The following is a 13,867-nucleotide window of genomic DNA, read 5'->3' on the forward strand; positions in this document are numbered from 1 at the left end:
TTATTCGTGGAAATGTTTTTTTTTGTTTTTCCACTCCCAGCGCTCATCAAACGCTGCTGCGTTCGCCCCCGAGGACGAGAGCGATATGATATATGTCTGCGCGTGTTGTCGGGGCGAGCAGACCCCGGATCGGCTTTTGCCTGATGTGAAAGTGTGTGTGTGTGCTGCGCGCACAGTATTTAGAAAGGATTACATGACAACCAACCAACTGACCATCCCGGGCCCCGGCTGGCCACTTACCAAACAATGGGCGTCGCTTCAATATTTTCGCCGACGAACGACACTCTCGCCCCTAGATCGCGATAAAAACTGAACAAACATTGCCCACTAGCGCCGTGGCCCTGGCCTGGGAGAGCTGTTGCTTCACTGGGTTTTGGAAAGAATTTTCACCGCACAAGGAAAAAGCGCCACTTTATGAGGCTCGAGAACTTGCGTTGCGACAGTTGCGTATGAACTATTGCAGATCGCGTCAGGACTGCAGAGATTGTTTTTTATGACGGTGCTGCCTCCCAATTCTTGCGTGGTAAGCTTCTTTCGCAACAGCTTTGTGCGATGCGTGTGTGTGAAAAATATATTCAAGCGGAATGGATGGACGCTTCTTGCGTTTTATGGACGTTTGTGGAGCGATGGAAATATTCATGCTAATGCTCTGTTGCGCTGGAGGCAAACTGGAGGAGAAACTATTTTAAATGCACTCTTACAACGCATTCTAAGCCCACTGCTTTTGGTATTATTCCCGATTATTTGTTTAGAGATTGCACATTGTCAACATGGAAAAAGAAAGAAATGGAGCATCCGGGGTCTGTGTTGTTCGTTTCTTTTTTTGTTATCAGCTCGTTCCGAATCATAAAATTTGCACCCTCAGCAGCTAATGCAAACTATAGTCGGTGCGGTATCCGTACGATGGGAAAACAAATAGATTCCCGTCTTTGTGTGTGCTTACTTGTGGCGCCCAAAACCAACCATCAATCCATTAATAACTATCCAACAGCACCAAACCGCGCCATACGTTCGTCGCTTGCGTTATGGTTATATTATTTTTTCGGGCATTCTTGTCCCTCAATTGTCCTGTTTTACTACCATTAGTACGAATTCGACAGTAGCTGCCGCCCTCTCCAACGTCCAGTGCACACACACACACACACAAACACACACAAAAAAAGGTTCCTCGTCCATTTCCTAATCATCAATGAGGTCTCTGCGAGGAAAGCACAAAAAAACCACGACCGGCACATAATGGCCAATAGCCCCAGCCATTCTCTCACAGCACACATTGTGTGCGAAAAAAAGGGGTACCACCGCGAGTAAGGACACATACAAACTGACCGACATCCCCGTCCTCTCGCTCCAACCACAAAGACACACAGGAAGTGAGCGCGAGCGAGAGGGGGGGGGGGGGGGGGGATGGGTTGGACATAATTTTTCAATTTGGTGATCGTTCCATCCAAAACGGGCATGGGCATGGCGATTGTCCTTTTTTCCTACGCTCGCTCACTTCCCACAGGCAACGACAGAGAACAAACGGAAAATAACAACAGCAGCAGCAGCAAAAAAAAAAGCCCTCATGCCAATCGGACCAAATGGCAAAGGATATCATCTACATATTCATAAAAATAGGGTATAGATTATTTGGTTGCTGTCAAAAAATATTTGCGTGAACACAACCGCACGACGCTCGGCGACACAATGGCCACACACCAGCGGGGATACAGTGAGGGAAGGTAACGAGCGGAGCGAAAGACAAAACTCGCGCACATTCAAATGCCAAATGCCGCATACCGATGCCACTTCATTCGTAACCCCTTCCACCCAGGAATGTCCCAGGAATCGGTGGTTGGAGGATGAACCAAAAAAAAGAGAAGGACATTTTGGAACAAAAAACCTCGGCAAGCAGCAGAAAGGATTCGCTCGTATTGTTCGTATTGCGTGATCTCACACTTGCGTTCGCTTTCTGCTGCTTTTACTATCATTATTGTTTTGCTCCTCCTTTGTAACAGAAGGATATGAAAAAGGCTATCACACACATTACATGATTGAGCTGATCGTCCTTAATTCTGCATTCTCTATTACATGATTGTTAGAACCGTCTAATGTGTAGCGCATTCGCATCCCTTTAATTTCAGTTAATTTTGAAAATAGTGTTCGCGTTTTACTGATTTCCAGCACACAAAACAACAATTCAGAAAGAACGGTTTTCCGTCAAACTCCAGCCAACGGCTTAGAAGCGACGTCAATGGGCAATTTTTCGGACAAACACTAATTCAATCACGATACGAGCGCGACGACACACGCCTTCAACGCCACGTACGCCAGTCGTGGCGCGAAAATTTGTAATTCAATCACGAACGAAAGTGACCGACACTCGATATGTGTGTCCGAGCGCGTTTTTGGTGTTTGGAAGTTATGAATTTTAACGATTCGATTACACTCCGTCCCGTCGGCGTATGACGAAGTGTCCACATCCTGTCGGCAGACAATCAAATTTTATTCCCTCAACTACTCACACTCGCCGGCAGTGGTTGATGATTTGCCTATGTGGGGGAGCGTTCGGTGTGTATCAATAAAACACACCAGCAGCCAACGCGAGCAACCACTTAGTCTCGCTGCGCTCCGCCACTGCGTCAACTGTCAAATGTCAACTCGGAAGAATCGGTCGGCGGCGGGAAAATAAAAGAACCATCCCGTCGCCGCTCATCCGTCTAATGAGGATCAAATTCTATAGAACTGATAACGATCCCGCAGGTGGATGTGGGGTGAAAGATGTCTTTTCGATGTCATCTTTTGCGAGTCGTTAAAATTCAAGTGGCAGGCAGTCCTGCCTGCCCCGAATCCACTTCAAACATTTCGCCTTTCCCTATATCGCAGCTTTTTCCCGATATGGAGTTTATTTTTAATTACACACCGACACTTATAGCTCGTTTGTCTGCTCCTGGTGGGATATAACAGCGTATACCGAGGGCGGAACGATATTTCCAACACTGTATGTACGCTTCCATTACATTGCGAAACCGAGAGCGCGTCCCTACCTGCCCGATGATCCATCCCGGCATCGCACGGCATATTGATGTACAAATAAATAATATTTTTCAATACACCTTCCTTCTTACTTCCCTGGGCTTCGCATCCTTTCGAGTGGTCCTAGATGTCGCGACCGGGACTCGCGCAAAAAGGACAACAGCGATAGAACGGAGTAGCAAAAAACAACCACTCTCGCATCATGAAATCCTCTCGAAAAGCGTGGTCTCGTCTGGTACGGGTGTAACGAACACCGGAAGACTGGGAACGAAACCACGAACTTCAGCGAATAATATGATAGATAATCTTGATGATACCCGTTCTCCACGCTCCACACTCGAACCTGCCAAGCCACGAGCGCACATGAGAGAGATTCCCAAATATATAATATTTGTCCATCCCTACCAGCTTCTCTTCTTCAGCCGGTTGGATCTTCCTTCGGGTATGGGAAAGATGGTGGAAAATTTGTCCGGAAGTGGATGGATTGCAGCGGATGACTGGATGTTCCGTTCCGCGTGCTCCATTTCGCGGTAAGAGCGCCAAAAACATGTGGAAAAAAATGTAGACATAACGGTCGACTGATTTGAAATGGTAATATTAAGAGGTATATTTCATTCGGGTGGCTTGTTTCCATCCCGCTCTCCTAGCACCATTTCACCACACACACATCCTTTTGCGCGGTTCAGTTCAGTCTTCTGGCTACGAAATGGATTGATTCGGGAGAAGGTTTTTTTCCCCTTTTCAGGGAAGGCGTACTTTGCTTGACCATTTGCCCAGCACATCAAGACTCATCAAGAGTCCTTTCGTGTCCGTTTTCTTTCGGACGTATGGCCGGTATGGCCAATGTTGCGCTCGTCTAATGGAGAGGTTTTACTTCTCCGTCCATCGCACGACCGTATCGCACAGGTCGTATATTTATAAAATTTATATCTATTTACATGCATTCGGGGTGCCAGCCATTTTCACCAGAAACTCAAAACATGTGACAACTCTCCAGTAGGTAAAAACGAGTTCTACTGCCAAAAAGGATTACAGAAGTTCGGTCGTCCACCGTTCTAGCAAGGATTCCAATCGTTTCAAGGATGTTCGTCAAAATGCTGCTTTTTTCGTTTGTGCTCTCCCGTAGGACATGTGTGAGGAAGGCATTAGAACGGTCGCACACCATCTTTTCGTCTGCAATCCCGCCAAAGAACCGCCTCGTGGATTTAGAATAAAAGCCCCCGTGTCCCAGGAAGCAAACGAGAGACGTCCTTCGAGAGGTCCTTAGGCGAGCGAAAGGGAAGATTTTTATGATTTTGTCGCAGTGTGAAAGAGGAAATCTGTGTCACTTCGCAACGCTCGCGCACGTTCGCGCATCAGCTCTTCCCGTGATGAAGCATGAAGGCAAGCGTAATGAAAATAAATTGACGCTCCGAACTGTCCATATCCTTTTTTTTGCCCGTCGTCCATCCGCGATGTCCACCGTGAACCGAAGCGGGCCAATGTGTGTGGCCACTCGTTGCAAAAGATCCATCCGTTGGTCATAAATTAGTCAATATACTTGCTCCCATACATGCACACACACACACACTCCCACAGCTCATGGTTTCATCTCAAAGATGGACGCTGGAACTCACTGACGCTAGTGATTAATCAACGGTTTACATCCGATGAACAGACATACCCTCTCAACGGGGTAAATAATGAAAAATTGACGTCCCATGTTGGATTGCGAAAAGTGCTCGCGTTGTGGAAACCACCTGAAAAGCAACGCCAAAAAAGTGCCTCTTTAATCGTAATGTATGAGTAAGTTATTAGCTGCAAGGGAATAACCTGCCAAATGGCCACTAAATCCACGACACAGCAAAGGGCGGCGCAATCCGCCGGTTATCTGTAATTAATATCGATCGCATGATCTCTCCAAAACCCGCTGGTAAACGCTGGTCTGTGTTTGCTCATCATCAAGCGTCACACGCGTACAAAGGCCCCAACAGGGTAGTATCGATATTCAATATTTGTAAAAGCCCCTCCAAACATCGCTACAACGTTGCTTTTAACCTAATAATCTCCAAATATTATTTCATCTCCTCCTGGGTTGACCACCGGGGGGTGGACCAAACCGAACCGAAATAAAGCGCGTCCTCGCGTACGATAACTTCCCATTCTCCAAAGCGGGGCGAGTTTGTGACGCCGACAGCGACCAACCTCACCAAACAAACCGTCCAGGACGGACGCTGGCCAAGTAGATAAAAGAATATCATCCCCGCTCGAGTGAATTTTCCGGTGGACAGAACACTCCAACTCCCCCTCCTGCCCAATGGAGCACCATTATGACCGGCGTCGATTTTAAAAACATGAAATTTATGTTACAATCCCTCCACAATAAGCTGCGAATGAAAGGTGGACTTCGGTCGGTGTTGGGGAGAGGAAGAAAGAGTCACTGGTTCGAAATAATCCAAACATCGTCAATAACGGCTCTCTAAGGTCTGCGGGTGGATAAAAAACGTGAACCACGATGCGGGGTCGCAGCTTGGATGGGGGAAGGCTGGGTAGAAGAAAATCCTTTCGACCAATCCTCTAATGATCCTTTTTTTTGTGTTTCGACTCTCCGGCTCTCACTATGGCGGATTTGATTGGAATTTATGTCCCTCTTCCTGCTTCTTCACCAGTGGCAGTGATTTTCTTTGAAATCCTCCAAAAACCGCAGCTTTACTACTGCTACCAGCAAAGGAACGGCGGCGAGAATGGCAGAGAGATTGAAATCACTCAGGAAACTCATCTTGCGAATGCTTTCGCCGCTGAGTGATTGAGCTTTTCCTTCGACGCCAGACGAAATGCAGCCAATTTTTCCCAAACTCCCCCCTCGTTTCCATTTTCACCGTGAAAAACAAAGAAGCGTGAGCGTTTTCCGTTGCAAAATATTAATTTCCCATCGTATATCTTGTGCTGGGCGGGCTCGCGCTTCGTCAAAGGATTGCTTTGCTAGGGGGGAGGGTGAGAAACTTTATCCATCCATCCCGTGAAAACCGGGAAATCGGAATAGTTTCTTGTTGGCTGAAATTCCATTCCTTCCATTTGATAAGGATTTGATTTGCCATGCCGAGTGTGTGTGTATTGTCTGACTGTAGAAACTCGTTCTCCTGTTGACGGTTGGAGGGTTTAGTTAAATTTACAGCAATCGGTTTGCCATCCCTCAAAAAACGAGCGGAGTGAGTTGAACGATCGATTTCTGGCGCCGGAAATGAACATCAACAACCTCTTCTTGCTTCCCCCATCGCCTGCCCAAGTGGCTTGCGATTGAGAGAAATTTGCGGTATCGTATTTACAATTTTGATTTATCGCGCCCATCCTTAACCGTGCGGTCGTTTCGGTCTGGCAATCTAGGGCTACTGTTCATTGCTGAGAGCTGGTGAGCGACGTGAAAATTAATGAATCAAATCGGTATCGAATCCTTCCGTGACATTGTAGAGCGAAAGGATGGAGCCGACCGTGGGGAGATGCCGACGAGACAGAACCTTGGACCTACACCAAGGAACCCATTGAGAAATGACGATTTACACCGACACATTCCAGCCATTTCTTGCTTCTCAACCTCACTTGATGCATGGTGTAAAGCGAAAGGACCCGGTGTGTGATTTGCTGGTAAATTCTTCGGTGACATTCGTGCGTCACAAGGACACATGCGGTGTGGCGACGCACAAATGGGCGATTTATATTTATCACTGTTTAATAGATTTACAATAAGACGGGACATGACGGGAAATTAATTAATTTTAGAATATTATATATTTCCGAGCTCACGCTGCAACCGAACGAAACGGATACGTTCCCAGCAAAGCGTTCGCTTGTCTTCTTCGCTTCGGAGCGCTGTCAATTTGACGTCTTCCCTCCGTTTAGGTCGCATTTAAGCAGAGCGGGAACCACACTCATATCATTAATCATAGCCGGCCCCCGGGTTCGATCCATTTGACTAAACTGTGTTTCATTTTCCCTCTGTTTTTTCTCTGTTTGCTCTCCCGTTTACAGATATCGCTCCTGTTCGAGGAAGTTGGACGGCTGCGGACGGCCATCGCCAACATTCAGGAATCGCACAACCTGCAGATCCAGCGGCTCGAGGACCGGCTGGAGGAGAAGCGGCAACACATCGTGCGGCTCGAGTCGCGCATCGAAAAGCAGCAGGACTTTGACGATATCAAAAAGGAAAATAGGTAATAACGCGGGCCCTTTCCCTAGCTTTCCGCCCGCCTCCTGGTGGGGGTTTTTTTATGGTGTGGCACACGTTTTTGAATCTCATTACTTCCAATCGCACCCGCACTGGGTCGTGCATAGGTGTGTGTGGGTGGGTGGGGAGACATCAACTAGGTCCGTATGTTTGCCTGCGGGCTTGTATGATTTTATTTTTGGTTTTCTACCTTTTCGGGCAACATTTCCCCCGGCATTAAATTGGCCAACGAACAACAACAACAACTACTACCACAAAAAAACACGTAAACAAAAACATAAACCACCATATCCTATCATACCGAGCCCATCGGTGCCCCTGCGGTGTGTGGCGCCCTTCGTCGAATGCGTTTCTGCGTCTCCCATTTCCCACTTTCGCTTTCGCAGGACGACGCGTGGTGGCGATTTAAAAGCGATGGGGGAAAATGCGTCCGAACGAACGCGCGCGCCTACAGTAGTATGTCGAATTTTTGGGCCGAATCCAATGGAAGATGGATTTGGAGGGATATTTTCAAACCGTTGCGATTGTGTGGAAAACACATTACGCAATTTTCGTACTCCCCTGTACTGCCAAAAAACAAAAAAAAAATGAAGGAGGAATTTTACAAACCAACGAATGGAATTTTCACCACGCAAACGGGCGCGCCTGAGGGTGGTGCGTGAAACTGGGATTTAGAAGCGTGTTTTTATGTGTTTTTGTTGTTTTTACTGTGGTTACCACCGCAAAACCGCTCACACACGGATGTATGTCAGTGGATTACATGCCAAGCCGAGCCACGCTGAGCTACTGGGTCAAAGCTTAAATTGTTCCCGCCGCACCCGATACGCTTTAAACTAAATGTCCACAAATCCATGCGTGCGTTACGTTGTGATGCATTTTAACGATTCTTTTTCTTCTTTTCTTCTTTTCCATTCCCCTCCCCTCACACAGTATGCTTCGCTCGGTCGATCTGAGTGCGTCCCACGAGTCGAAACAATTCCAGGAGCTACTGCTCGAACGCACCAAAGCGCTGGCGGCACAAACGGAGGCAATCAAATCGTCATCGGCCACCTCGGAAGGTAAGTTGAGGAGCAGGGAGGGTGGGTGGGCAGTTCAGTTTCAGTTTCCCATTTTTCCGAACTCATTTTTGCATGCTGCATTCGATCGGTGTGTGGTGTGGCGTTTACATCATACCCGCGGCGCTTGTGCTGCTTTTTCAATCAGCCCGATGATCTTTATGAGTCATTTGTGTGTGAGAACAGACACATAGGCACACACAGTAACTAACGCTTACCCCAACAATGTACAGTTTCCATTAACATACACACGCAGACACACCAAACCATCACACAAACGGGGTGAAGAGATGGAGGCGCATCGATCATACAGTGCAACTAACACTAACTCTCGCTCGCAAGGCGGCAAACGGCGGCGTCGCGTCAGATCGTAAACTCATTAAATTAGATTCAAACTCACCCATTCCCACTACGCGACCGGCCGGCTCGACTAACGAACCTTCCCCCACCGTCACCACCACCCGCTGGCGTGAACATAGAAAAAAAAACCTCTCGAACGAGGGAAAGAAAACCAACTGAAAACATTCACAATCTAAGCAATCCTCCCCTCTTTGCCGGTTCCGTTGGAGCAGGTCATAAAATGCAACCCAGCGAGAACCACCCAGCAGACAACGGCTTGCAACGGTGTGGCGCCAATTTTTACAACACCACCATCAATCGGCACCTTGAGCCGGTTGCCAACAAAACGGTGCAACGGGTGCCTTTATTCGTGTGCATCACTCACCAGCTCGAACCAATTCGTCAGGTTGCGTTCGATTGCTGCGATCAATAATACGGCACAATCGCGACGCGGCCTCATTACTAATGTATTAAGTGTGTTTGTTTTACTTCATATTTTATCACTCTTCGTAAACAACCAGGCACGGCCCCGGTCTCCAGGGAGGTCTCCCAAGGCGATACACCCAGTGCCGATGCTCTTAATTATGTTTACATGCTAATGATGTGTGTATCTTGTGCTGCCTGTGCAGTGCACACCATGAGCGCAAGATCGATCTTCAACAGTTGGATCGCTATTGGGATGCTTTTGTTTGGAAATGGTACATTTATTACCATCTTCTTCACCTCCCTCATCCAGCTCATCGCTACCGTTTGCTCGATCGACGCTTTTCCGTTCCCTCGTTGTTTTCCCACGGATCGGTTCGGTTCGGTTCGGTTCGGTTTGTTGGAGCGACCATTCCTCTGCCTCTTTCTTTTCTTCGCGTGCTCCCTTTGGGCATTAAATTTTATTTTTACGATCTTCGCCCAGCCCGCCCACACACACGCCCGCCGCGACTGATTGAGTATTGTGTTGCGTGTGTATGTGTGTGTGTGCGTTGCCGTGCTCGTTTTGCCACACGTCTGCTGTGTCTGCTGTTGGCTGTAATTCTAATTTTCGAAATGCTCTGCCAGCCACCGGTTTACTTAGTACAAAATGCTTCTTCTGACAATTAATAAAAGTTTCATCATTAGTAAGACAAAAAGGCCGGCTTGTGGCGCGAAACGATCACCAAACGATCATTTCTCCCACGCGATTGCGAAAAAATAGCGACAGAATAAAGTACCACTCCCCCCGCTGATCCCCACCACCCGGTTGTTTTGGCCAACACACAGCCATCCGTCAAGTGGCCGACCTGTCAGTGGCGTGAAGGCACACCGACAACAACAAAAAACTCACCTACTTTGTTATTTGGCTCTCGGGTTGGTCTTGAGAATTGAATTCAAATGGTTTCTCTTTTTTTTTGTTAGGCCCGGTGCGATTCGAACGACGATCAAGTGATCGAACGCAAACGCAAAGTTCCCACTTGCCGTTTATCTTCTCACCCTTCGCCCAGCCACCCCCAAACCCACACCCTCACGCCCGCGAGCAAGATGCGATTGTGTTCGAGAAGCCGGGAAGCCGGCGGCGGCGTGGGTGTGCGCGCACGATGATGGAATTATTGAAATTTATGGCTACTGTTATTATTGTTTTGCGTTCGATCAGAGTGTCGTTCGTTCGCTCGTCGCCGCGATCCGAAGTAGATCGCTTCTGTGCTGCTATATCTATCCCCGGGGGTGTCCGGGTTGCATTCGAAAACGGTTGCCTCCATTTCATGGGAAAATAAACATGTTTTACATAAGTTTTCTTCACTCCCATACGCCCATACGCACACATGATACAATAACGGTTGTCTCCTTTAAAAAAAATACACCCCGTTCATGCCAAACGCCATCATCATCATCAGCCAGCCATACACACACAGTAGCACTCTTCATGCATTCATAACATATTCCACTCGAGACACTGAAAGTAAAGCAAAATGAGAGGGAAATCTTACACAGAGCACAAACACACACGCGCGTGAGATACGATCAGCAGCTTAATGCGTTGTTGATGCATCGATCGTTGGAATATTGGAACGGTCTTTTGAACGGTTTCCGCCACATGGAACGGAAGCAATGCTCCAGCAATCTTATATGTTTTGAAAGTATACACCGATTGTTTGTTTGATCTCATCCCTTTTTCGTTTCTACTCATGTGTTTGGGTTGGTTTGGCTTTCGTTTTACCCATTTTGGTTCCGAGCGATGGACAGACATCGAGCGAGCTTGACACACTCTTTGCCGCCCGCTGATTTGTCGCACACGTCGCATTCTGCAAAGGGCAAATTCGTAATATTTAAAACATGTTCTTGCCCTCTCTTTTCTCTCTCTCTTTTTCTTTCCCTCTGGTCGGGTTTGCTTTGCGAGTAGGATCTCCACCTGCCAGCGGTCCCGGCAGTGGCATCAATGGGGACGGCGGCTTGGCCGGGGCTGGCGCTGCCTCTTCGCAGCCCGCCCGTGCCCTGTCGCCCTCGAACGCTAGCAACAGCAGCTGCAGCATCAGCACGAGCTGCGTCAGCCAAGCGTCGGTCGGCACCTCCAGCAACTCCATCCAAGCGCCCGCCGGCGACCTGGAAGCGCGTACCATCACGCACGATCTCACTAACAGCAACTCGCCAACTAACACCAGCACGAACGCCATTGCTTCCCTGGCCGAAATTAATAACAATAACTGCTCCTCCACCGGCCGGCCGGCCTCGACGCCCTCCGGTGTCAGTTGTCCTCCTCCGCCTCCGCAGCCCCTGCTGCTCCATCCTCCGCTGCTTCCGCCTCGCTCTCCCCAGCCAACCTTACGATCGCCGTCGTCTTCCGGCGTCACCGCCGGCCAGCAGCAGTTGGGCCCAGCGGCGCCCACCGCTGGAGCAGGGGTCGCGACGACGCTGACAACGCCCTCCGCCCCGGCCCAGGCCAACCCGACCGACCCGATGGCCGGCCTGAGCTCGTTCCTGGCGCCTCCACTGCAGAACGTGGAGCAGTTCGGGTCCTTTCTGGGCGAGGAGCTCGTCAGCAGCTGGCGTCGGGGAGCGCTCGATCTACCGCCACCGCCGCCGGGACTGGCGGCAGCAGCTGCTGCCGCGGCCGCCGCAGCCGCCGCCGCTGCGGCACGCAATCCAGCCTTACTAATGAACCACCACCATGTTGTTAACTCGCCCTCGACAGATCTGCACCATGGCGCGGGCCTGCAGGACCAAGACAAGGCCAGCAGCCACCACGAGAACTCGTCCTCCGCCAGCACGCCGGTCCTGCGCGAGGACTCGTCCCGGCACGACGACCGCCACCTGAACGGGGGTGGCGGCCTCACGCCCATGTCCATCTCCAAGAGCCCGCTCGAGGACAACAACAACACGCTCGGTGCGCTCAGCCGGCTGGATGGGGCGGCGTCCGGCAATCTCATACAGGGACTTCCGTTTCAATTCCAAGAGCGTGGACATTTCCGGTTTGCCGACGCGTCCGACATGCAGATGCCGCCGGGCTCGATGGTCGGCCGGCTCGGCGACTCGCTCATCCCGAAGGGCGACCCGATGGAGGCGAAGCTGCAGGAGATGCTGCGCTACAACATGGACAAGTACGCCAACCAGAACCTCGACACGCTGCACATCTCGCGCCGTGTCCGGGAGCTGCTCTCGGTGCACAACATTGGCCAGCGGCTGTTCGCCAAGTACGTGCTCGGCCTGTCGCAGGGCACCGTGTCGGAGCTGCTGTCCAAGCCGAAGCCGTGGGACAAGCTGACGGAGAAGGGCCGGGACAGCTACCGGAAGATGCACGCCTGGGCGTGCGACGAGAACGCCATCATGCTGCTCAAGTCTCTCATCCCGAAGAAAGGTAAGTCGATCGATTTACTTCCAATGATGAACGATGAAATTACAAAACGGTGGGAAGTGGGGTTTTACGCGAGTGATGAGGAAGGATTCAAAAAAAGGAAAAGCGCTCAGCACACAACTCCGCCGGATGCAGGAGTTGCTTTTCTGCAAAGCTGCATTAATATCCCAATGTGCAGCCCGACGTCGCGAGCGAAAGAAGTCGCTCGTTCGCCAGCATAAATGATGTTTTATTAAAAAAGTTTCCTTCCCAGACGATACGATACGCTTTGCTTCCGGGACCGGAGTGCTCGGGCGCTGCAATTTGTAGCCGAGCATTCTTTGCAGCTACCGTGTCCCGATGGTGGAGAAACCGATTCCTCCATCTTCATCGCCGTTGCAATATCTCTCTCTATCTCTGTGCAACGATAGCGAAAACAAAGCGCTTTTCGCAAAGTGCATCCTCAAGCTGGAATTGGAACGCTGGTAGAAGAAGATGGAAGATGAAACCGTGCAAGTCTAAGGTAAAGGGGTTGTGTTTGTCTTCCCGGGAACTCGCCATCCCGAGTCACGCTCCACAGATCGCTTCTTGTGCGGGATTAATACCGAAATCTCTACCCCGAAATTGGCAGATTCCACGATGCCATAGCGCTGCGCCATCAGCCACTTGAAAATGCTTTTCATTCATTTGTGTTGTGCAAAGTTTTTCTGCAATTTCGCTGCTGCGATAGCGAGCAGCATCCCTGTTTTTTTTGTTGTGTGGTGCCGTTTTGATTTCTTTTTGCACACTCCCGCGACCAATCGTTGCGATTGGTTTCATAATTAATATTTCATTGTGATTCGCCCTTTCGCCCGTGCGCACCACCGCTTTTCAATCCTTCGTTCCGCTATCCGGCGCAATTGCCATTTGCGCCAAGTGGTTGGGATTCTTGTGCCCCCTGTTCACAGCGCGCCTGCACACTTGACAGGTCGGAGCGATTGAGAATAGAAAGAATGTCAATTCAGTTGCTCTTTTGATTAATCATAAAAACCTACCCGCGCACTCAGCGGCGGTGATGGGTGCGGGGCCATCATATTCAAACGAATCATTCCATCGATTGAAGCTCGTCCTTTGAAATTGTGGTGCTTTGACATTCGCGCTCAAAGGGCTTTGATTTGTGCCGGTTGCCTGCCTTTGCCGGCGATTATTTGTCATACAAATGTCGATAGCATGCGTTGCCGGGGTAATGCAGGGCTTGGTATGAAGTGTATGGTGGGAGGTGCTGCTCTGGATGCAATAATTACTACCAGCAAAGGAAACAAATGCTCTTGCAAACTTGTCAACGAGACACACAGGGAGCAAAGGGAAGAACGAATACACACACAGCAGCAGCAGTCCAGATGATTGTGTGGTCCGGATATCCGTCGGTCCGTCGACAACGTCCGTGCAGCAGCTTATCAAGCAGCGCCGAACGCACAGTGA

General features: G+C 49.7%; 1 protein-coding gene across 14 annotated transcripts in view; it reads left to right on the forward strand.

Moving 5' to 3' along the window:
* The window catches only part of LOC3290433 (homeobox protein cut), a 169,516-nt gene that overhangs the window by 129,828 nt on the left and 25,821 nt on the right, over window positions 1–13,867 (forward strand). For 7 of the 14 annotated variants that reach the window (XM_061650831.1, XM_061650830.1, XM_061650828.1 and 4 more), the window contains exons 4-6: window positions 7,021–7,202; window positions 8,147–8,274; window positions 10,979–12,430. In XM_061650831.1, coding sequence (XP_061506815.1) covers window positions 7,021–7,202; window positions 8,147–8,274; window positions 10,979–12,430 — 1,762 coding nt within the window. The remainder of the gene's footprint in view (window positions 1–7,020; window positions 7,203–8,146; window positions 8,275–10,978; window positions 12,431–13,867) is intronic. The other 7 variants (XM_061650835.1, XM_061650833.1, XM_061650836.1 and 4 more) reach the window with 1 other exon arrangement.

This window comes from Anopheles gambiae, chromosome 2, assembly GCF_943734735.2.
Source record: "Anopheles gambiae chromosome 2, idAnoGambNW_F1_1, whole genome shotgun sequence".
Lineage (NCBI taxonomy): Eukaryota > Metazoa > Arthropoda > Insecta > Diptera > Culicidae > Anopheles > Anopheles gambiae.